This window comes from Beta vulgaris, chromosome 6, assembly GCF_026745355.1.
Source record: "Beta vulgaris subsp. vulgaris cultivar EL10 chromosome 6, EL10.2, whole genome shotgun sequence".
In the NCBI taxonomy this organism is placed as follows: domain Eukaryota; kingdom Viridiplantae; phylum Streptophyta; class Magnoliopsida; order Caryophyllales; family Amaranthaceae; genus Beta; species Beta vulgaris.
In genome coordinates this window covers 63,928,863-63,952,843 of record NC_079207.1, presented here as the reverse complement: position 1 = coordinate 63,952,843, position 23,981 = coordinate 63,928,863, and the positions used below count along the sequence as shown (strand labels likewise).

The window sequence follows — 23,981 nt, the reverse complement described above, 5'->3', positions numbered from 1 at the left end:
TTGACTTTTAAAATAGTCAACCCTTTTTAAAAGTCAAATCATTTTCCAAACTCATTTGGATTTAAATATAATTACATAAATACTTAAATATATTTATGAAAATCCTTTAAAAATGTGGGGGATTACAAAAACAGAGAATAATCAGCATATGAACGCTGAAAACCATAGTCAAGCAAAGCATTAGACAATTTTGCAAACCATTGTCGAGGAGCCTGTTTTAAACCATACAGAGATTTACGCAATCGACAAACCTTGGTAGTTGAAGAACATTTATAACCAGGAGGAAGAGTCATATAAACCTCTTCGTCCAAATCCCCGTGAAGAAAAGCATTATGAACATCCATTTGATGCAAATGCCAATTGTGAGCTGCAGCAACAGCTAACAGAAGACGAACAATACCCATTTTAGCCATAAGACTTTTTCCATTAGGTAAACCAACACGAGAAGACACAGGTCGTAAGTCAATAAACGCATCAAGATTACCAGACATGTGATTAGAAGCACCCGAATCAATCAACCAATCAAAAGAACCATACATACCACTCAATTTTTCGGAAGAAGAAGACACTTGAACACCTTTGAGAGCACCCATGAGTTGCTGGAATTGAGCGTCACTAAGAGTAGGTGTGCTCGCTCGATCAACATCACTCACAGAGGAAGAGGAATGTCGCGAACTACCACCAACATTACCCGCAAATTGCGAGCCTCCACGCGTAGTAAACCGACCACGACCCCCCCTGCCAGCACGTCCCCCGCGACCACGACCAGCAGGCCAACCCACTATCTCGTAACAAGTCTCCTTGAGATGGCCTTTGCGACCACAGTGGCTGCATACACGTTCATCCCCCTGCGGCAAACTAGAGGGGCGTGCAGCAGTAGACGACGAAGCAACAAAACCAACAGCATCAACCTGGGTCTGCTCGTGAGAAGCCGAAACTAACTGCTTCCTTTCATCAGATATGATTTTCGCATAAGCGACATTGATGGAAGGAAGAGGATCTTGCATGAGCAAACCAGAAACCAGCATTCCAAATTTCTTGGAATCCAAACCCAAACAAAACTGATGCAAGTGTTCGGTTTCTTGAAGACGAATATACTCAGATGCAGCAAGACACGTACAAACAGGTAGTTTACAGTAAGACATCAATTCATCTTGCAACTGATGCAATTCACCAAAATAAATAGCAACCGACCGACCATTTTGTCGATAATCCCGAATTTGGTTTTTTAACTCCAAAATACGAGGACCATTACTAAGGGAATAACGATCACGTAAATCGTCCCACAGGGACTTAACATTATCGAGAAAACACATAGTAGAACGCACAGACACATCTAACGTATTAAAAATCCAAGCAACAAGCATAGAATTAACAATACCCCGTTGAGAAAAATCAGGAGATTTGGAATCGGGTACCGTAATAGTCCCGTCGATGAAGCCTAATTTGTTTTTGGCACGCAGGTTGTTGCAAAGAGACCTCGACCAAGCTTCATAGTTGTCACCTTTAAGAAGAATAGGACTGATCACCGCACCCGTACATTCACTGGGATGTAAATAATATTCGATGAAAGGTTCATAGCGAGAACCATAAGACTTAGGAGCAGCATCATTATCCCCTGCCATGGAGTACACAAACGAACAAACAGAAAACAAACGCAGCGGAAAAACGAACACAACCCAAGAACGATGTTAAGCTGATACCATGTTAAGAACAAGGAGGCTAGATGTGTTTAGCAGTTTAGGAGAATATATTTTTGTATATCAAATCACCAGAAGTTAAAGCCATATATACAAGGCTTTACAAAACCCTAAAACACCTAACTTCCTAAAATCACGTTATAAAAGATATACCAGATACTCCTAAAAGATAATTACAAATATAGGAAAATATATCACAATATTACAATATTTTCCGTAATACAAACTCATTTAAATTTGTGCGCTATATGTACGAATTATGGTTTTAAGTATAATCCCAATTTCAGGCGTTGATTCACTCATTAGTTTGGCCAAGCTAAATCACAATGGTAAATCTTGTTCTTCGTTTAGTCTAATTCTTTGTTTTCTAATTTGCTTTGAATTATACAAGTTCCATAGTTATAGTGTTTATTTTTTGCGTGATTTAGATTTGAATTTGTGTAGTTCTCTGTTAAAAAGACGTTAATTTGGTCACATTAGTTCTGGTTTCGTCATTGAAAAACCTAATTTATAATCTTTAATCATATATTATTTATTTTAATATGTTTATTATGCTTCTTTGGTTTGAATTTATAGCTTTTTTTTGTGTTTTAAAGAGGTGTTGCAGGCAATGAGAAATAGTAATAAGTAGAAAGGAAGTCATAGTAATTAAGAGTTTTACTAAGTTTTGTGTAGAATTGCAATAATTCAAAAGTCGTGATCGAAGTTATATTTGTTACTTCTTTTTTTGTTCTATCATGTACTTGAGAAATTTATTCTAATAAGAATTAGCTTGAATTTAGGGTGAATGTTTAACTAGCACCCGTCAATGTGATGTTATTTCTCAATGATCATTATAATTGAAAGGTATATATCTATAATTGATGGTTTTAAGATCAAAGATTTGTTAGTGGCTAGAACGCTAATTGGTGAATAGATTGGCTATTTAACATCTTGTGTGTACTTAAGTGTTTGATTTCATGAATATTAGGCTTATTTTTTGAGGTCTGGACAGCGGACATGTTGAAGGTGTAGTGGGGGTTCTTCAGTGATAGTTTAGGATGTCGACGTGCTTAGCATGCTAAGTATCATCAATATGATAGATATCACCTATAGAACCATCACGATGGTTATTGTTGGTGGCTTTTTTTTTATTTCTTTATTTCTAGGGTGCGGCGGGGCTTGAGGCAGTTTTTTTGTGTCGCTGAGATTGGAAATAGAAGTTTTAAATGTTCGAGATTAGAGTAGTGCCCAAAAGTTTCTGAGGCTATCTTCTGTACGAAGTTCTTGGGTAGGAAATATTTAGTGCGAGCTTAAAAAATACATAAAATCTTCTATGCTTGGTTCTGTTCTCATGCTTATCAACTGCATAAGTCATATTCCCTCTTTGCATATTGGCTGAGTTCTTTTTAAACTTTTGTTCCAGGCAACTCTTGCGGATTCATTTTTGGCTGATCTTGATGATTTATCTGTTTTGTTGCAAGGAGAACTGCATTAGAACTTGGCATGTATCCAATTTGTTTTCTGCTGTTGCTTTTGCAGGTGGAAGAAGATGCTGATGGGGAGAACATAGAGGAGGATATTGATGGAGAGTTGGCTGACATAGACTCCTTGAATTATGATGATCTTGATAATGTCTCGAAACTACAAAAATCACAACGTTACAGTGACATAATGCAGGTTAGGTCATAAACATTACATGCTTCCTTTTGAGTCTTGGGCATCTTGGCGTACTGTCAGACTTCTTGAGACAGTGTTATGCTTACTGTTATTCTTAGCTTCTATGATTTTGTAACTATCAGCAGTTATCTATTATCGCCATTTGTGTTTATTGCGCAAGTCCTTTGTCCTATTCTGAAAGGTAGATTTAGCTTCATCTGCATGACTTGCCCAAGTCCTTTGTGTTTATTGCCCAAGTCCCAAGTCTGTGCTTCTATTTTGCCAACTGCCGAAGCCCTCCCTCTCTTTCTCTCTTCCTTAGGTCCATCATCTGCTAATTTCGTTTTACTGCTTATTCTCTGTCTGTCATCTGTTCTATGGATTGGGTGCTAATCTTGTTTCACTGCTTATCTTTAAGATGGGATGTTTGAACGAATAAATTTCTGAGTCTTTCTTACTTATTCATTAATAGTTATACAGTCATGGATAATAAGCTCTTTTACTGGCGGAAAGTTGAAGATGCATTGGAAAAAGGTTCAGAGATTCCTGATCACGGAATAGTTTTGGAAGACGATCCTGAATATCAGTTGATTGTTGACTGTAATGCATTATCAGTGGATATTGAAAATGAGATTATTATTATCCACAATTTCATTCGTGATAAGTACGTCTAAAATTTCCGGAGCTTGAATCTCTTGTTCATCACCCTATTGACTATGCTCGTGTTGTCAAAAAGATTGGTAATGAAGTGGACTTGACCCTAGTGGATCTGGAAGGGCTTCTGCCTTCTGCAATTATTATGGTAGTTTCAGTCACTGCTTCAACTACCAGTGGTAAGCCACTCCCAGAGGATGTTTTACAGAAGACTATTGAGGCTTGTGATCGTGCAATTGAACTTGATTCAGCAAGGAAGAATGTCCTTGACTTTGTGGAAAGCAGAATGGTATATATTGCACCCAATCTTTCATCTATTGTTGGAAGTGCTGTTGCAGCAAAACTTATGAGGACTGCTGGAGGTTTGAACGCATTAGCTAAGATGCCAGCTTGTAATGTTCAACTTCTTGGGGCCAAAAAGAAGAATTTGGCGGGGTTTTCAATTGCAACATCTCAATATCGTGTTGGCTATATTGATCAAACAGAGATATTTCAAAGCACGCCTCCTCCTTTGAAAATGCGTGCATGTCGTCTTTTGGCAGCCAAGTCAAGCCTTGCAGCACGAGTAGATTGTATAAGAGGAGATCCAACTGGAAAGACAGGAAGGACATTACGTGAAGAGATCCGCAAGAAGATCGAGAAATGGCAAGAGCCACCACCTCCTAAGATCCCATGTTATGTTACATGTGAAGAAACACTACTCAATCAAACTGAACTAAATTTGTGAGAGAAAACTAGTTGAAGTGAACTAAATTGAACTGAAATTGTGTCCAACAAAACATGGCTAAACTAGGGGTCTTGCTTATTTTACAATTTAAGGTTGTGGTAATGTTATGGTTTGGTTTTATTTAGGGTGAGATTTATTCACCTAAACTTATAGATTTAACTTATTAGACATGATTAGACCTGATCAACCATGATTTCACCTTAGATTCAAATTTAATTAGATCTGATCAACCTTGGTTAGATTCGAACAAACTTGAAACTTATTTTTCTAAGGTGGAGATAACACACCCTGAAAAGCATACTAATGTTTGCCCCAACATAAATGGTTGTCAATTATTTTATTAGTTTATAGCGTTATCACTTTACTATGGCTCACTCATACTTTTCCCAACTCATAATGGTTGCTCGATAATATTTTGACTTTATATTCTCTTTCCTACACTCCATCCTATCTTATGATCCTTCTATAGCCCACTATACACTCCACCCTTGTTATCTACAATTTGGTCGGTTCCCGTTCCCTTTCCCATTTCCAATCCATCACACTTTTTCCATTTTTTCCATCTCTCCCCAATTTTATAATAGGTTTATATTACATATCTTCTCATGTCCATGATATGTGGGCAACGACTAGCCATGCTCTTAATCTCTATTATATAAGGGAAGGGGGGGAGGAAGATGGTGTCCTCATTTGGAAGTACTAAATTACCCTTAACGATTTAATTAAATGAAAAAAATTACAAAAGAAAACAATTTGAAAATCATTTCTCATTTGAACTTACCATTCAAATAAGTTAAAAATAGTAATGTGAAAATTTTCAATCAGAAAATTAAATGGACAAAATATCTTGACCTTTTTTTTAATAAGAGAATATGGTATACATGACGTCCACCTGAAAAGTCTGAAACACGCATTACCTTTGATAATCTTTAATTCAGTCACAAAAAATTAATATTAAAAATCACTCACAACCTTTATTAGTTTTTTATATTGGCAAATTAATATATCTAAATTCATCTAACTATTAATCTTTGACATTTTAAGTGTAATCATAGTTATAATACGAATGGAGTATATATAATAATTTTGGCAAATGCATCCCTTTAAAGTGGTCACTTTATTCATTGCAGCCCTTTCATTTCAATATCTTCAGTTGCAGCCTCAAATAGAGCAACCACTAATAAGTTGCGGTCCAAAAGGCACAAAAATAAGTTGGGTTCAGGCTGCAACTTAAAAGTATTTGGTTTATTTGAGACTGTAATTTGAAGAGATTACAATCAAAGGGTTGCAATACAAATTGGTCATTTTGAAGGGTTGCATTTGATAAAAGAATCTATAATAAAATAAAAAATTTTGAAATTAACACATGCATCGCGTGCATATAAGACTAGTAGTTTATGTGTGAAAAGGATACGTTTTTATTTATTTTCAATATACTAGTCTTTTAATTTAGTTAAAAGATTTTATTCTTGTTATGATTTTATCTTCAATATTTTAGTTATTTAGGATACTTGATATTTTCGAGTTTTAGATTATTTAGATTGTTGTAAATATTTGGCATCTTGCCTAGAGGAAAAACTACGTCAGGTGGCGAACCAATAATTTGAGCGATATGTCCCCAGATTTTTTTTCAAGTGTGGGAACCCCAGGACCAAAAGTAGTAGGATTGACTCTCATAATATATAGTAAAGTATGTCGTTTTTTTTTTTACGATAATGAAAATTATCGAATCCAATAAAAATTAAAAATGTCTTGTAGCAAATTGATCGATTAATTAGAAATAGGAAGACAAACTATAGTAAAACAATGAATACCAAAACTATTCAAGTGGATGGCTCATTGACGCAAAATCAAAAGACGAATACTAGCTACGTCGCTACTGCATGAGTTGTTTGTCAATAAACCTATACAAAGGGGTCATGAGATCATAGGCCAAATATTTTCCAAAAAAAAGATTAGGGTAAAACAAGTGTTTATGTATGGTTGAGCTATTAGCAATGTCAATTTCTATATATCCTATCTTAGATGTCCAACTCTTCTACTACCATGCCTATAATTCAAGATCGGTACTGGCTCACAAACCGATAGGACTAACAAGCTATTAGCTCGCAAAAAGTGACCAACTAATGGCCCCACATGCTATTGACCTACCATGATCCTACCAATAAACATGTCTACACCTAGTGCGGTTAACATAACTCCTTTTGTTTTTTTTAGTTAAACCTATTGGTTTGTGTAACACTATTCTGAAAATAATAACCAAAGCCATTACCTCTCGTTTGAGACCTCTCATGGTAGATTTGATTAGTCCTCTTCAGTCTAGTTTCATAAAAGATAGAACTATTGATGAAATCATTATCATTCTAAAGGAAGTTGCTCACTTGTTTAATCGAACAAAACGTAATTAGAGTATTATGGCCTTGAAAATAGATCTTACCAAATCTTTCGATAGTCTTGAATGGTCTTTCATTAAGGATACCTTAGTTGGTTTTAAGTTCCCGGACAAGCTGATTAATATTATCATGAGCGTGGTCACCACGCCTTCTATTTCTGTTCTTTGGAATGGCGAGATTACACCTGAGTTCCGCCCCTCTCGAGGTATAAGACAAGGAGACCCCTTGTCCCCTTACCTTTTTGTTTTGCGTATGGAAAGGCTTTCTCTCCTTATTCAGCAAAAGCTTGATTTGAAACTGTGGAAACCCCTAATGATTTCCCGGGACATAGGCTTATCTCACCTTTTCTATGCAGACGATGTTTTTTTATTCGGGAAAGCCTCTTTGGATAACCTAGATTTAATCTTCACTGTCTTGAATGAATTTGGAAAACAATCAGGGTTGTTTCTTAATAGACTAAAATCAACTATTATCGTCCCTAAAAAAATGAATCACAATGTTAGAATTTCTCTAACTTCTCATAGTGGTCTTGATGTCTCTTATGACTTTGGGAAGTATTTAGGCGTCCACATTTCTCCTAATAAGCTTCGAAAATCAGACTATTTGGATTTGCTTGATAAAACTACTGATAGAATCCGAGGATGGCAAGCAAAGCTTCTAAACATGGCTGGCCGTTGCACCTTAATTAAATTAGTCTTAAATACCTATCCTCTGCATGTCATGCAGACTAACCTTCTTCCCATAGGGGTTCTAAATGATCTTCAGAAAAATGTCAAACGTTTCTTATGGAATAAGGTAGGTCAGAGACATTATATTTCCAGAACTTCCTGGGATCAAGTGTGTAAGCCAATGATGAAGGGCGGTTTGGGCATTAGAAATTTAAGACATTGGAATCTTTGTTTTAAGGCCAAATTAGGATGGAAATTTTTAACTCAACCTTCAAAACTTTGGGTTAAAATTTTAAATAATAAATATTGCAAAGGTACTACTTTCATGGATGTCATTCCTAATGTTTCTCATTCTAATATTTGGCGTGATATCCTTAAAGGTAGGGATTTGCTTGCTAAAGGCCTTGTTCTAAATGTGGGAAATGGGGAAGATGTAACGCCCCGACTCCTAAGCATCGTTAATTCATTAATTAGCTCTTACTTAGCAGCGGAAGACTTAACTTAGTCGGTGCGTTACTGCCGTACTTTCCTTTTGGAAAATACAAGGCAACATCAGTTCGTTAAAAAAACATAACTTTATAAATATTAAGCTTCATAACTAACTTAAAAATGCGTAAATGACTAGGTGAAACATAGTTAAGGTTCATAAACTAATGTTCTTAAGCTTAGAATACATAATAATAAGAGTCTGCCTAATTTAAGTAATAATTATTCCTCACTGCTACGCCATTGCGTCATCCCCGTCATTACCTAAAACAGAAAAGCAAAACGTCATGAGCCGAAGCCCAGTAACATACTACTCTAACATCGTAAATTCATTTCAATTCATTTTAGTTGCAAACAGGGAGGAGAGAGAATAGAGTAAAAACATTTCATAAACATTTTATGTAAACATAAATTCATTATTATCTTCATATCATAATCATCATCATAATTATCTTATTGGTATCTTGGCGAGTATAACATACAGGGACGTCTCCCATCATCATCATCATCATCATAATCATAGGGCAATAGCCACCAGGGACAATGTCCCTAACCAGAAGGTGGCATAAAGCCATGCATAGTGCGGTGCCACCAGGGACAATTGCCCCTAACCAGAAGGTGGCGTTTCCGCCATAGAATAGAACGGTACGTGCACGACCAACATAACATCGTACTGCCAAGAACCATCTTTCACTTTTGTTTATCATGTTCCATTTCTTTTTATTTATACATTATACTTCACAATCATCATGGAAATCATATTCTTTAATCTTTCGCAATTCATCATAAATTACGTAACGTCATGAAATATCATGTTCATAAAAATTATTTCATATCCCGCAATCCATAAAAGCATACATTTAACATAAACATTATAAATATCAACATAAAACATACATATATTTAGAAAGGGAATGCGGGTGTTAGCAGTAGACGTTACCTCAAATCCTGCTTAGTAACTTTGATAGTCGGGGGAGGCTTGTAATATCCCTTTTTTTCTTAATCTAACCAATAATTGATAACGAGACGATTAATACTGTAACATTCCTCATTTATTATTATTATAGTTATAAGGTTGACTCGTTAACCAAATTAATAGTTGGACTATGTATATTCGTTTTGTTTACTAAACTTTATAAGCACCGTCTTATTACTTGAATAATTATTATTACTTAACTCCTCTCTAAATAATATTAGGACTCATCATATGTATAAGTTAATTAATTAAGGTCAATAATATTATGTTAACAAAAATATAAAATATGACTACTTATTATTAAGTTGGCTTAACTTAGTTCACTACTTCACTCAACTTGTCCAATACTAAATCACATTACTTAGATTATATTATACTTATGTTTAAGATAGTAATATGCTCGTAACTAGTAAGTATTTATACGTAATACTTCCAACAACAATAAGTTAGAAGTTTGTATTACTGCCCAAACACCATAAGTAGGGAAATGTGATTTAGGTTCATTAGGCCCAAGAATCACTAATCAAGTTCAATTATTATAAGAGCCTACTATTTATCATTAAAACTAGTAAGGCAGAACTCTAACATTAATATCAAGAGAGAAATGAAGGAAACAGAACATGGTTCATATACCTTGCGGCAAGGACAGAGGGGGTGCGACGAGACGCGCTTCGCCGGAAATGGAGGCTGCAACGCAGCACTTGGTGAGGGTCGAGGTGGCGGAACCGCGAAGGTGGTTTCTTTCGTGGTGGAGGCTCGACGCAGGTGGGCCGAGGAGAGAGAAGGGGGTGCGTGTGGGTGTGCGAGAGGAAGGGAGTGCGTGTGGGTGTTCGGTGGTTGGCTGGGTAGTGGCGGTGTTGGGAGGCGGGCTGCGCGACTGGACGGCGCGGAGTGCTTGGTGGTTGGGTATAGCGGCGGCAGACGTGGGTGGTTCAGTGGTGGTGCGGTGGAGCTCGCCCAAAAACAGAGGAACAAAGCAGTGGTATTTTGGCTAATAAAAATCTGATTTTTGGTTTTTGTTTGTGTTGGCAAATCGTGGAAATCAATCCGTATTTATAGAACTTGTTAGAGGTTGCCATTGTCTTGCTGTTCAATTTATAATTCAAAGCTTATGAACTTTGGTCAAGTTATATTAATGAAGGAAGATGGAGAATTCAAAGTTCCAGATTTTGTGAGATGTTGTTGCAAGCTTTATTGACTATATGATCTTAGCTACTGACAAGAGTGTTGAAATGTGGTGGTGAAATGTTTGATTTCATGTGTGAACATGAAAATCTATCGAGAAAGAAGGAAGTTGGAGGGAGGAAGAAGATAGGCTAGAGTGTTAGACTCATAGGGATATTTTTGTAATTTGCTTGCTTAAGTATATACTTGTTCTATTGTCCACAAGTTAGATTAAATAAAGGAAACTTAAAATAGCTCATTATACATTTTAATATCTAAAATTCTTGTTTTTGTTAGTTTGAAAAGATTTAATCCATAATTAATCCGACAATTAATATTACTTAGGTACGGGATATTACAGAAGATATCTCTCTTTGGTATCATCATTGGGTTGGGGATAAACCTCTTTACAAGCATCACGAAATTGTTATCCCGGAAACAATAGCTCATTGGAGAGTCGCTAACATCATTCAAAATGGGTCTTGGAATTTAAACCTTTTGACTTCCTTACTACCTCAGGAGGTTATAGCTGAAATTAGAGCTACCCCCTTTCCAAAAATTGCGACTGTTCAGGATGGCCTTCGATGGACTTTTACTTCGGATGGGGATTTTTCTATCAAATCAGCTTATCGAAATCTCAGTAACATTCAAAGATCTTTGTCTCAAACGCCTAATTTCTGGCCTAAAATCTGGAAAATAAATGTTCCCTTTAAATACAAAATGCTTTGTTGGAATGTCGTTCATGAAATTTTTCCAACAGGTTCTAATTTGCTCCAAAAAATACATTGGTTTGATGCAAGCTGTCAATGTTGTCTTATGGATTCAGAATCTCATTTGCATCTGTTCCGAAACTGTTTTCATGCTAGTATATTGTGGAAAAGGATCTTCCAAAACTGCCATCTAGCTAAAGCAATTGATGTTTTTCATTTTTTTAATGATGAGTGGAATGATTGGATACAGTTCAACCTCTCTCAAAATCTGCATTGGCTAGAATTATTTGTTGTTGCTTTATGGCATATTTGGAAAAACAGGAATAGGGCAGTGTTTGAAGGTGCTATGGCCAGCTCTGCCTCTCATTACAATCATTTCTTCATCGATTACATGCATAATAACCATGTTTTTCAGAATCAAAGCAAGATAACTATCAAACCAACCCAACCTGTAGCGTGGAAACCACCTGTTCATGGCTACCTGAAGCTTAATACTGATGGTTCGTGGAAAGCAAATGATAAAGCTAGTGGTGGAGGGGTGATTCGAAGGACCGATGGTTCTTGGTTCATGGGATTCTCTATCAAATTTAGTGCCATCAACCCAGCTGCAGCAGAGCTAATGACTATAAGAGAAGGGCTTTCGATTGCAAAAGACCACAACATCTCGAGGCTTGAGGTAGAAACTGGCGCACAGGCCCTCAAGATCATGATGGATAGAGCTGAACATCATCCGCATCATCAACTAAATGCTATCATCTGTGATATTGTTTAACTTCTTAAAACGAACTGGGTAGTTATCTTTCTTCATGCAAAACGGGATGCAAATATGGTTGCTCATGGTCTGGCTAGATTTGGGATGGCAATGGATGCGGACAAGATCACTCATACTGCACCACCACAATGCATAATGAAAGAGTATATGCACGAACTGGTCAACCCTATGGCATAATTTTTCTGTCAGTTTCCTTTTGGGTGTTGGTGATGATGTATGTTAGAAGAATTACTTGGCTGATTGTAATGTGCTCAAATCAGTGGTGGATTTTACTAGTATCTGTTTATGATGTAGCAAACTGATCTTATAATATAATGCCCTATTTTGTGTTAAAAAAAATCCATCCCTCATTAGATGTTGTGTATGGCATAGGGGTGAAAGTTATTCGGATAAAATCCAAAATCCAATCCAACCAATCCGAATTAGTAATTCAGCTCAGATTCGAACTGTGTTCAAATTGGATTCGGATTGAGATTTTTTGAAAAATTGGATTTTCGGATCGGATTGAGGGTATTGGATCCAAAAATTCAATATAACCGTGTAACAGTCCGAAAAGTTTTAACCTTTTAAAAAAACATCTCAATCATTCTCCATGTGCGTACCAATAATATCATATGTGCATATTCGTAATGTTATTATAATTAAACTTTCTTATGATCTTTGAAGGACAAGTGAAAGTGTTCAATTACCTATGGTAAAGGGGTAATAAATTGTTCTTAGGAGGATGGAAGGAGTAAAATAAACTCTAGAAAAAAAAATGAAACCAAGTTCTATCTTAGATTTGAGACTTTGGAAGTAACATCACTTTAGGGACATGAATAAACACTAGTAGAAAAAGGTCAATTTGCGTCGCCCCATTTGCGTCGCACAAACACGGAAACGACGCAAAGATACCATTTGCGTCGCATGCAACAATGAATCGACGCACAAGACGAATGATGTGCGTCGTATATAATTAACGTGCGATGCAAATCATTTATGTGCGTCGCATGAAGCCCACAGTGCGACGCACATAACAAAGTAATCTGCGTCGGACCCTTGGCCCATCCGACGCAGATCAGCCCAAAAACCCCAAACTCTTAAGCACTCCTCACACTGGAACGGATCCTCATTCTCTCAAACCCTAAAACTCCCTCTTCCTCTCGCGTCTCTCTCCTCACACTAGAACAACCTCATTCTCTCAAACCCTAAAACTCCCTCTTCCTCTCGCGTGCGTCTCTCTCCTCACACTAGAACAGCGTCTCTTTCCGGCGACTACTTCTGAACAACAACGACGAAGATCTTTCCGTCTCTCTCCTCACCACTTGCGTCTGATCTTTCCGCGCCCATCAACATTTTTGTCGCAGCCACTACGAACTCAACCGACGAACTCAATCTTTCTCCGGCGTACATTCGACTTCGTCTCCGGCATCTCTCTCACAGGTTCGTTTTTTTTTCAATTTTTCAATCTACAATTTTGGTTTTTCGTTTTTTCATTGTTCGGATCTACAATTTCGTTTTTTCATTTTTTCATGTTTTCAGATCTACAATTTTTTCCTTCGTTTTTTCATTTTTACATTGTTTAGATGTAATTTTTTCATTTTTTCATTGTCTTCGAGTTTTACTCATCCGAAATTATTTTCTTCTGTTTTTTTACTTTTTAAATCTGATTTTTTATTGATTTTTTTTTGTTACTCTCATTTGCAGATCTGTTTTTAGAGATCTCTGGGAGTTTGCTCGTCGGACTACTATAGTACAAGGTCGGAACTCGGAAGTATTATATTCTACTGTACAAGTTTTTAGAGATCTCTGGGAGTTTGCTTCATTTGCTGTGTTCTATTCTACTGTTCGAGAATTATTTTTAGAGATCTGTTTTTAGATGAAATCTTTTGTTACTCATCTGAAATTATTTTGTTTGTATATTTTGTTGTGTTCTATTCTACTTCGATTTCAGTTGGTATTTTTTTCTCAATCTTCTACTGTTCGAGAATTGTATGTGCAGTTTCCAAAAATATTTTTTTTTATTAAAATAGTAATTTGCGTCGCACATATCCCGAGGTGCGACGCAAATCACTAATGGGTCGCACTCTAGCAATGTGCGACGCACATTACCCTCATTACTCTGAATTGGGCTGGGATAGCCATCTGCGTCGCCGTATAGGTGCGACGCAAATAGGTGAAAGTGCGTCGGATCTGCAATCGACGCAGACCATTGATACGCGATTTGCGTCGAGGGCTGTGGCGTCGGACCCATGTCCGACGCAAATAGGCGCCTCACATCCGACGCAAATCGCCTATTTTGTACTAGTGAAAGGAAGGAAACTCTAAAAACACTTGTAATATGCCCTACCATGTGTGGGCTACTAGTGTACATTTTTTTGGTTGGGCTAGGAAGGGGTTTTAGGGCCCCAAACACATGATTAAGTGAGTTAAGGACTGCTGGACAACAACCCATAAAATGAAGGATATCTCATTAAACTTATGAGGAAAGAGAAGATTGGGATTCTCAATGGGTAGGGGACACCCTAGGGTGATACCCCAACTTCCAAAGCCCCTAAATTAGATTGAAATAACCTTGCCCACTTCCCTTTTTCCCCACTGCATGCACCCGCCAGAAATAGAGGTGTAATTCCTCTTTCTTTTCCTTTCTCCTCTTCGTCCCTTATGAGCATTTCTTTGGAAAAAAATTTCATCAAAGGATCCTAATCTAATAATTGATTGAAATTTTGCAGAAAAAGGAGTCTAGGAGTAAAGATCTTTGTCGGAGAATAAGAAGATTTTGAAGAATCATCCTCATACAAGGTAAGAAAAGTTTAAAGAAAGTAGAAGAACATATTTAAAGTTGGATGTAAGCTTAGCTCATGAAATTAATGGCATGCATTGATAAAACTATGTAGGAACTTGGAGTTTAAAGTCTTTGGAGGTAAAAGGAGCTTAGGAAAACGATTTGAGTGATAGATCAAGGAGATTAAGGTACATGAGAACACCCTCTTTATTTACTCTCTTTAGTTTTGGTGACATTTTGATGTGTGGTAGTTCAATTATGTTTTTTTTTTTTTTTGATCAAATTGATGAAAATAGTTCATGCATGTTAAATTTTGAGTTAAGATTTCACTTGCATGTGATTGATTTCGAGTTATAAATACTCTTGATGTTCATCCATGAAAGAGGAGAATTAAGGAAGTCACTCTATTATAATGGAAATGAATTTTGATAAAAGTATGTATTATTATGCAAATATGTGGATAAATGAAAATATATATATTATTTCTTTTAGGTGATAACTTTCTTTTACAGATTTAGAAGTCTTTTCTCTCCACTCATAAATTAAAATAAAAGTTCTCTTTAAAGGAAATTTTTAGGATTTTAATAAAGTGTTGAGTATTATTTTCGGATTTCATGTGACCTGTTACTGTAAATCGAAGTTTTGACCCCCGAAACGTGGTTTTTAGCCTTTCTCTATTTCACGAGAAAATGTTCGTACGAAAAACTCTTGAGGATAAGTCCTGAAATTTCTCGATTTGGACTCCTGAGCAGGAAGTTAGAACCATTTTAATGCTACTGTTTTATGCTGAAATTTCTGACGAAAGTTTATATGTTCAAACTAGTTTACTTTGTAAAGGAGGTTTAGATGAGCAAGCTAGATACCTAGGTATATGCATATTTTGTACAACCACCATAGTTTGACTATTTTCCTAAAAAGTTTTACCTTTCATCAACATGGGAAAAATTCAATTATTAAAGGAGGAATTTCACGTAAGGTTTAGTACATTAAAACAATGGTAATACTAGGATGAGTGTGACTCCTCCTTTTCCTCTTCTTATGGATGAATATATGTTCTTTGAAGTGAGGTAGTGATGTACTATATATTTAAACTACAGAGATAAATAGATTATAAATGGAAATGGGTAAAGGTCGGTACCTAGTAAGGTATGGTATGAACAACAACCCTTGGAGGATGGGTGATCTCCTTCCGAACCCTCGCTGGGTGGGTGAAGTCCAGCAAATAATAAGAATGGTACATGTCCTAGTTAAGGCTTGCAAGCATAAAATTTTAAATGGTGGGGTGACGACCTCCAATAGTTTAGAGATAGTCGGCCCTAGTATAGGAGCCCCTCTCTACTCGTGTTCACTTTACCCAAGTATAATAATGTTTTGTTTTGAGGAAGTTGAATGACTCGAATGGTGATCTTCATGATGTAATTCTTTTTATCACTCTAAGGTTTTGCACATGAATATTGATTCCAGTATTGGGAAATGTATTATTGTGAAATGCATTGATTTTATTTTAACACAACTGGATTTCATGACATATAAGCCACCAAACATGAATTTTGGGGTGGACTTTTGTACTCAATTGTCTGTTGATATTTGTTCTTGAACCTGTCTTGGTGGGGGTAGGAGTGTAATTGTTGCAGGAAGATCAAAGGAGGTGGGGAAACTACTTCTTTAAGTTTGTCATGGTCGCGTGGGTCAGCACCATTTTGTGAAGTCCTTTGTTGTTGTGTTGCTTCTTAGTCGATTTCCATCTTCCGCTGGAAAGCATTTTTTGCTATAAATACACTTATATATATATATTTGTATAAGTATTTTGAATAGTTTTCTTTAAAGGTTATAAATCGATGGTTTGTAATAATAATGTTTATAAAGTGCTTTATCTTAAGTATGGTTGTGGTAAATCTAGTATGACCTGCTGCTTGTGGTAGCCCCACTTAGATTATGTGCGTGTCCATGACACACGAAAAAGGTAATTACGATGTGTGAGAATGTGGGGCTGTTACAGTTGGTACCAGAGCCTAGGTTTATTTTTTTTAAAAAAAAGTAATACATATATATATATATTATTTTCACATTATTACTTGAGAAGTTTTTGTTAATTACAACCTATTTTAATCTTAATACGTGTAATTTATGTGTATGAGGGTATATGTTGAATTCTTGGGATTGTTAGGGGTACATATAAGAGGGAAAAAGGTGTGTTGGGATTACAATTTGTAAGTGAAGGAAACCTTGAGGTAAAGAGATATTATAATATTGTTAAGAATAGAAATGTATATATATGGATGCTTAATGACATTATTAAAGATTAATGATTTGATGTGAAGTAACGGATATTATGTTTGTTGATGTATGGTGTAGATGAGTTCCAGGAATCAGAAAGGCCAAGGATCTCGTGGACCCTTTATGCAGGAACCAGATACCTATAGGCCGAGAAACGCTGCCTGGGAGGATGCAATGGATAATGCTAACCGCGTACTTGGGAAGATTGCTGATTGGAATGCGGTCTATGGAAGAGGGGATCACAACCAGTATTCAAGGTCGAAAATCCAAGCTTACACTCTGATTAAGACCTTGCCCGAGTGTGAACCATGGGAATCATTTAGGAGGGCATATTGGAGGCTTTTATACTTGTATGTAGCAAATGTGGGGATCTTGGGAGGAGGAATAGGCCCGAAGGGGTACCAAAAGAGGCCATTAGATGGAAGGTGTCAGCGGACGAGGTATTAAGAGATATGAGGAAGGTAGATACCCGGATTAGGGAAAGGGGAATGATTGAAGATGCTGGGGAGTTCTGGCGGAAATTCTATGAGCGGTTGGGAACCCGCGAAGAGGCAAAAGAGACAAGAGTTGTTAGGGATGATAATAGGAGGCAGTCTACCGCAGGTACTTCTAGGAGGACCCCACCTAGTGTGAGTGTATCCCTTAATGGTAGTAGTGCAGGGTCGGTTAGCAACGCTAATATTTGGGATCCCGACTATGTACCTGAGGACCCTAGCATCAGTACCACTGATAGTGGCTATTATTATGACCCTCTAGACTTGGATTAGTAGGAAGCGGAATTATGGAATTAAAAGAAGAAGGGAAGTTCCGTGAAATGGCTAAGGGGAAGAAGATTATTATTATTCTACTTTACTTTCTTTGATTAAGACATTGTTTTTATGACCATTTGGATTGTATGAACAATTTATTTATGTTTTCATTTGATGATGTAGAACTTTGGTGCTATGCATTACCAGTAGCGTGGTAACTATAAACTCTCTTATGAGGAGTTGGTATTATCTTCTATGAAAGGGATAAATTTGTTTGGGCCAACTCGATTTCTTATAACTTAAATATGTATGTTTAAAAAGGTAGCCATCTTAGGCCAGGAAAGGATAATGGTTCATGAGTAGTCAATATCATAATAGTGTGTTGCTACAACTTGTGTGTGTTATTTGTCAACATGATGATTAGTATGATTATTATATATGAGGTGAAATTACTATGGTTAGTTTAAATTTAAATCATCTAACTTAGTAATATTCTTTGAATTAAATAAGGGAAGGCATCGTGAAAGAGCATGTCGAGAGAAGGCGAAATTCCTCTCGTTCAAGGGGACGAAAATGCTAGAGAATCGAGCTCCTCAATGGAAGGACGGTTGCGTCAGATGGAGAGCATGAATGCTCGATTATTGGCTATACTGGAGGCTCAGGGTCAAAGGTCTGATGATGAAGAAGGAAAATTTTATAAGAGGCTATCATCCCACAGGCCAAGAACCTACGATGGGGAGCCAGATCCGGTTAAGTTTGAGGACTGGATAGCGTACATGGAAAAGCTGTTGAGATCATAAGTTGTCCTGAGCATATGAAGGTTAAGTTGGCTTCATTCTACCTAGAAGGGCCAGCTGAGATATGGTGGAGGACTGTCAAGAAAAATTTCCAGCAATCAGACTACACTTGGGACAAATTTCTGGAAACCATACGTCAAAGGTTTTATCCCCCAGCTCTACAGAAGAAGAAAGAGAGTGAGTTTCTATATCTCCGGCAAGGAAAGATGACGTGGTGGAATACGCTGCAAAATTTATGGAGTTGTCCGTTTTGCTCCAGAACTAGTCAGCTCGGAGAAATTTAAAACATCTCGCTTTTTCGAAGGGTTGAATTTTAAGTACCAGAAGAGGGTGGGGTATTACACCAACTATCAAGAGTTATATGATCGAGCCCTAGAGCAGGGAGGATTGATCAGAAAGAGGAGGAGTCAAATAGGAGGAAGAATGACGGTAAAATGAATGAGGAGGAATCAAACGACGAGAAGTGGCTCAGAACAACAGCAAAGGGGTGAAGGCCACAAAAGGCACCAAAGAGGGAAAAGCTTGTTTTAAGTGTGGAAAGGATCACTGGGGAAAGAGCTGTGAGGGAAAGGAAGTCTGCTTTGGATGCAAGAAGCCGGGTCACAGGTTTAGAGATTGCCCTCAGAAGTCCGGAAATGGTGAAGGCTCCGGGAGGCAAACTGGATTTGTTGGGTACAATCGAGCAGGGGGAACCCCAGGGTTTCCAAGGTAGGAATGCGGGATTCAATCAAGGAAATCGGGGAAATTCTGGGAAAACCCCGGGCAAAGTATTTTCTATGTCTGAAAGCTCCCAAGGGAATCTAAAGGCTCCTACAACTAGAGGTAATGTTATTTCTGGCACCTTTCCCGTATGCTCTGTAAATGCTCATGTGTTGTTTGACTCTGGAGCCACCAATTCATTCATCTCTGTTTCATTTGTTAAAAATTTGAAAAAAGTTCCTTCCCCATCCACAATAAATTTATTGATAGGCGTTCCGGATGGAACCCAGTCCTTGTGTGACGTTATGTATAGAAATTGTCCTGTCAGAATTTCTGAGAACGAGTTTATGGCAAATTTAGTTCAGTTCGAACTAGGGATCTATGACGTAATTTTGGGAATGGATTGGTTAAGGGATCATAGGGCAGTGATAGAGTGTACTAGGCGGACCATCCAACTTACAACAGCCTCAGGAACTCAAGTAAGATATGAAGGGGTTACAGTGAAACCTAGGGTACAAATAATATCTGCTCTGAAGATGATGAAGGAGTTAAAAGGGGGAATGTAGGGTACCTGTGTCAAGTGGTGGACACCACTAAAGTTGTGATGAAACCAGAAGACATACCGGTAGTTAAGGAGTTTTGTGATGTATTTCCTGATGAATTGCCTGGATTACCCCCTCATAGAGTTGTAGATTTTCACATAGACTTAATGCCCGGAGTAACACCTATATCTAAGGCCCCATACCGTATGGCCCCGGCAGAAATGGCCGAGTTAAAAACCCAGCTTGAAGAATTACTTTCAAAAGGCTACATAGGCCCAGCGCATCACCTTGGGGGGCACCTGTGCTGTTTGTTAGGAAAAAGGATGGGACCATGAGACTATGTATTGATTATCGTGAGATAAATAAGCTTACCATTAGGAATAGGTACCCCTTACCCCGAATTGATGACTTGTTTGACCAACTTAAGGGAGCAAGGGTGTTTTCGAAAATAGATCTCAGGTCGGGATACCATCAAATGAGAATTGTGGAGGAGGATATACCCAAGACCGCATTTAGGACTAGGTATGGACACTATGAATTTGTGGTGATGCCATTCGGGTTAACTAATGCCCCAGCAGCCTTTATGGATTTAATGCAAAGATATTTTAAGCCATACCTGGACCAGTTTGTGGTAGTTTTCATTGATGATATTTTGGTATATTCGAAGAGTCCTTTTGAGCACGAAGAACACTTGAGGATTGTTCTAGGGATTCTACGAAGAGAAAACTTTACGCGAAGTTTAGCAAATGTGAATTCTGGTTGGAGCAGGTCATGTTTTTGGGCCATGTAGTGTCTAAGAGAGGAATTTTCGTAGACCCTGAGAAGATCAAGGCGATTATGGAATGGCCAGCACCCACCTCTGTGACCGAGGTCCGTAGTTTCATGGGATTAGCAGGATATTATAGGAGGTTTGTTGAAAATTTCTCCCGCATAGCGTTTCCCATCACCAGTTTGATTAGGAAGGATGTCAAGTTCCAATGGACACCGAAATGTGAAGAAGCTTTTCAAGAGCTAAAGCTGCGTCTGACGAGTGCCACCGTTCTGACCTTACCCGATAGCAGAGAACCATACGAAGTTTACAGTGATGCATCATTGAAGGATTGGGTTGTGTACTCATGCAGAATGGAAGGGTTATAGCATATGCATCCGACAATTGAGGCCTCACGAAAAGAACTACCCTGTGCATGATTTGGAATTGGCAGCAGTGGTGTTTGCGCTAAAATTGTGGCGGCATTATCTTTATGGGGTTCCTTGCAAGATATTCACGATCATAAAAGTTATAAATATATTTTCACTCAGAAGGAACTCAACATGAGGCAGCGGAGATGGCTAGAATTAATGAAAGATTACGACATGGAGATTCAGTATCACCCGGGTAAAGCAAATAGGTGGCAGATGCCTTGAGTCGCAGGCCTAGGCGAGTAGTAAATTCCTTGTTAAGTTTACCCTATGAATTATATGAGGAATTTCAAAGGTTGGATCTGAATGTGGTCAAGAGGGGAGTTCCGCAGGAGTCATTAAATGTATTAACTGCGCAACCATCTTTGTTTGATGAAATCCGAGAGAAGCAGGGCCAAGATGAGTTTCTGGCGGAGATACGGGCCAAGATGGGAGGGGGAACCTTCCGAATTCCACCTGGGCGAAGATGGGAGCATTAGATTGAAAGGGCGATGGTGTGTTCCGGAGGATCCAGCTTTAAAGGAAAAGATCTTAAAGGAGGCTCATAGTAGTCCTTACTCGGTTCACCCGGGGAGGGACAAGTTAGTCCGTAATCTCAAAGAATACTTTTGGTGGAGGGGACTCAAGAGAGATGCTTCTAGATATGTCTCCAAATGTTTAACATGTCAGAAGATAAAATTTGATCGAGGTAAGGTAGCAGGCCCTCTTCAACCGTTGCCAGTGCCTGAATGGAAGTGGGAGTCGGTCTCCATGGACTTTGTTGTTGGCCTACCCAGATCAAGAAAAGGAAATGACTCAATGTGTAACTGTTGACCGGCTCACGAAAACGAGTCGGTTTATCGCTATGAAAAGCACGTGGAGTATGAACAAATGGCTGAGTCATATGTGAAAGAAATAGTTCGACTTCATGGGGTGCCAAGAACCATAATATCGGATAGGGATACTCGTTTCCTCTCGAGCTTTTGGCAGAGGTTACAGGAGGCATTTGGTTCAAAGTTAAAATTCAGCACATCGTTTCATCCAGCTTCTGATGGTCAGACTGAGAGGACCATTCAAGTACTGGAAGACATGCTTAGAGCTTGTGTAATGGAGTTCCAGGGATCTTGGGAGGACCGGTTGGCACTTGTCGAGTTCTCCTATAACAATAGCTATCAGGCTACCATTGATATGGCCCCATATGAAGCCTTATATGGTCGCCGATGCCGAACACCGATATGTTGGGATGATTATGGGAAGGGGGCGATGTGGGACCAGAAATGATTCAAAGAAACCATGGCGCAGGTTCGAATGATTCAGGAAAGGATGAAAATGCTCAAGATCGTCAGAAGAAGTAGCTGATGTGCGACGGAAGACTTTGGAGTTCCAGGAAGGAGATAAAGTGTTTCTAAAAGTCTCCCTACCCGTGGAGTAAAGAGATTTGGGATAAAAGGGAAGCTAAGTCCCAAGTTTATAGGCCTTATGAGATCCTGAGAAGAGTCGGGGAAGTAGCTTTGAGCTAGCCCTACCTCCTGAGTTAGCCAGGGTGCACAACGTGTTCCATGTTTCGCAACTCCGGAAATATGTTTATGACCCTCTCACATATTAAGGCATGAACCTCTGCAAATTGAGGAGAACTTAAGCTACGAGGAGCAGCCCGTACGTATTTTAGATCGAAGAGTTAAAGAGTTGAGAGGAAAATCAATACCATTGCTTAAAATTCTATGGCGGAATCACAACACCGAGGAGGCAACCTGGGAGAAAGAAGCAGACATGAAAGCCCGCTATCCTGCACTATTCCACGAAGAAAGTTAAGGTTAGGTTTCTATATCATCGTTAAGTTTCGGGATGAAACTTCCTTAAGTAGGGTAGCATGTAACAGCCCGAAAAATTTTAGGAAAAATTCACATGAATAATCCGAACTATGACTAGTCTTCCAATATTAATCCCAATTATGGATTATTCTAGTATAATCCCAACTATTGAGTTACATTCCTTAATTGAACCCGGATGACCTACAACTTGTTAAACCGGTTAAATTTTAAGATTTTCGTTTTTTTTTATTTTTTATTTCTTTCTCTCTTCCTTTCTCTTCCACTGACCACCACTTTCATCCATTGAAACACCACCGGTACACCCACCCACCCTATGAAACACCAGCACCAATTTGGAAATCATTTTATTCTCCCCGAAAACCACCATCATCAACCGCAAAACCAAGCCCACCACCTCGAAAAACACTTCCATCCACCTGAAAACTACCCCCAACCCCAATCGCATGCCCCCTCAAAACCGTTTATTTCCCTACCACAACACTATCTCCAGTATAGTTCCATGCCAACAAACAACAACCATAAACAACAATTATTCACGAATTGCGCAAATTAAAAAATATGCAAACTTAACCACCACAACACCACCACCCTAACCATAAAACCACCATTCCGAACCACCTAAACAACAAAATTGGACAATATCTCAACCACCAACCAAAAAGACTAAAAAGAAGGGAACATATGAGACAAACCTCCGTCCTCCATTAATGCACTATGTTTGGTGTTAGATGGTCAAATTCGACCATTAAAGCTCCAAATCTGGAGCTTAGGTGGTCGAATTAGGCCACTAACAAGCCTAGTGGTGTACTGGAACAATGGTGGCGAGCGAAAGACGGTGCGACGTCAAATGAGGATGGCGGTGGCGAGACAATAACGAAAATGGTGGTGTCGAAGGTGGTGTTGGTGATTGTGGTGGGTTTCTATTGTTTTGTAGGGGACGGTGGGGAAAAAGGGTGGAGGGAGAAATTTGAGTTTTGTGATTAAATTCTTTTACAATCTTTCAAAAACTTATAGGAACCAATAAATGCAAGACACGTGCCTTAAATAACTTGCTCAACCAGTTTCTTCATGTTACATGTCATTAGGAGAAGATACCCCAAATAGTTAGGATTATACTAGAATAATTCATAATTGGGATTAATATGGGAAGACTGCCAATAGTTCGGATTATTTATGTGAATTTTTCCAAAATTTTAACCTTTTAAAAAAAAAACATCTCAATCATTCTCCATGTGCGTACCAATAATATCATATGTGCATATTCGTAATGTTATT

The 23,981-nt window shown here is 38.2% G+C and overlaps 1 protein-coding gene across 1 annotated transcript; it reads left to right on the top strand.

Moving 5' to 3' along the window:
• Positions 1–3,170: 3,170 nt before the first annotated feature.
• Positions 3,171–4,804, top strand: LOC104897675 (U4/U6 small nuclear ribonucleoprotein Prp31 homolog). The gene is given in 3 exon segments (XM_019249981.3): positions 3,171–3,359; positions 3,848–4,004; positions 4,007–4,804. Coding segments are annotated over 3 exon segments (1,044 nt in total). The 5' UTR covers positions 3,171–3,185; the 3' UTR covers positions 4,720–4,804.
• Positions 4,805–23,981: the final 19,177 nt, after the last annotated feature.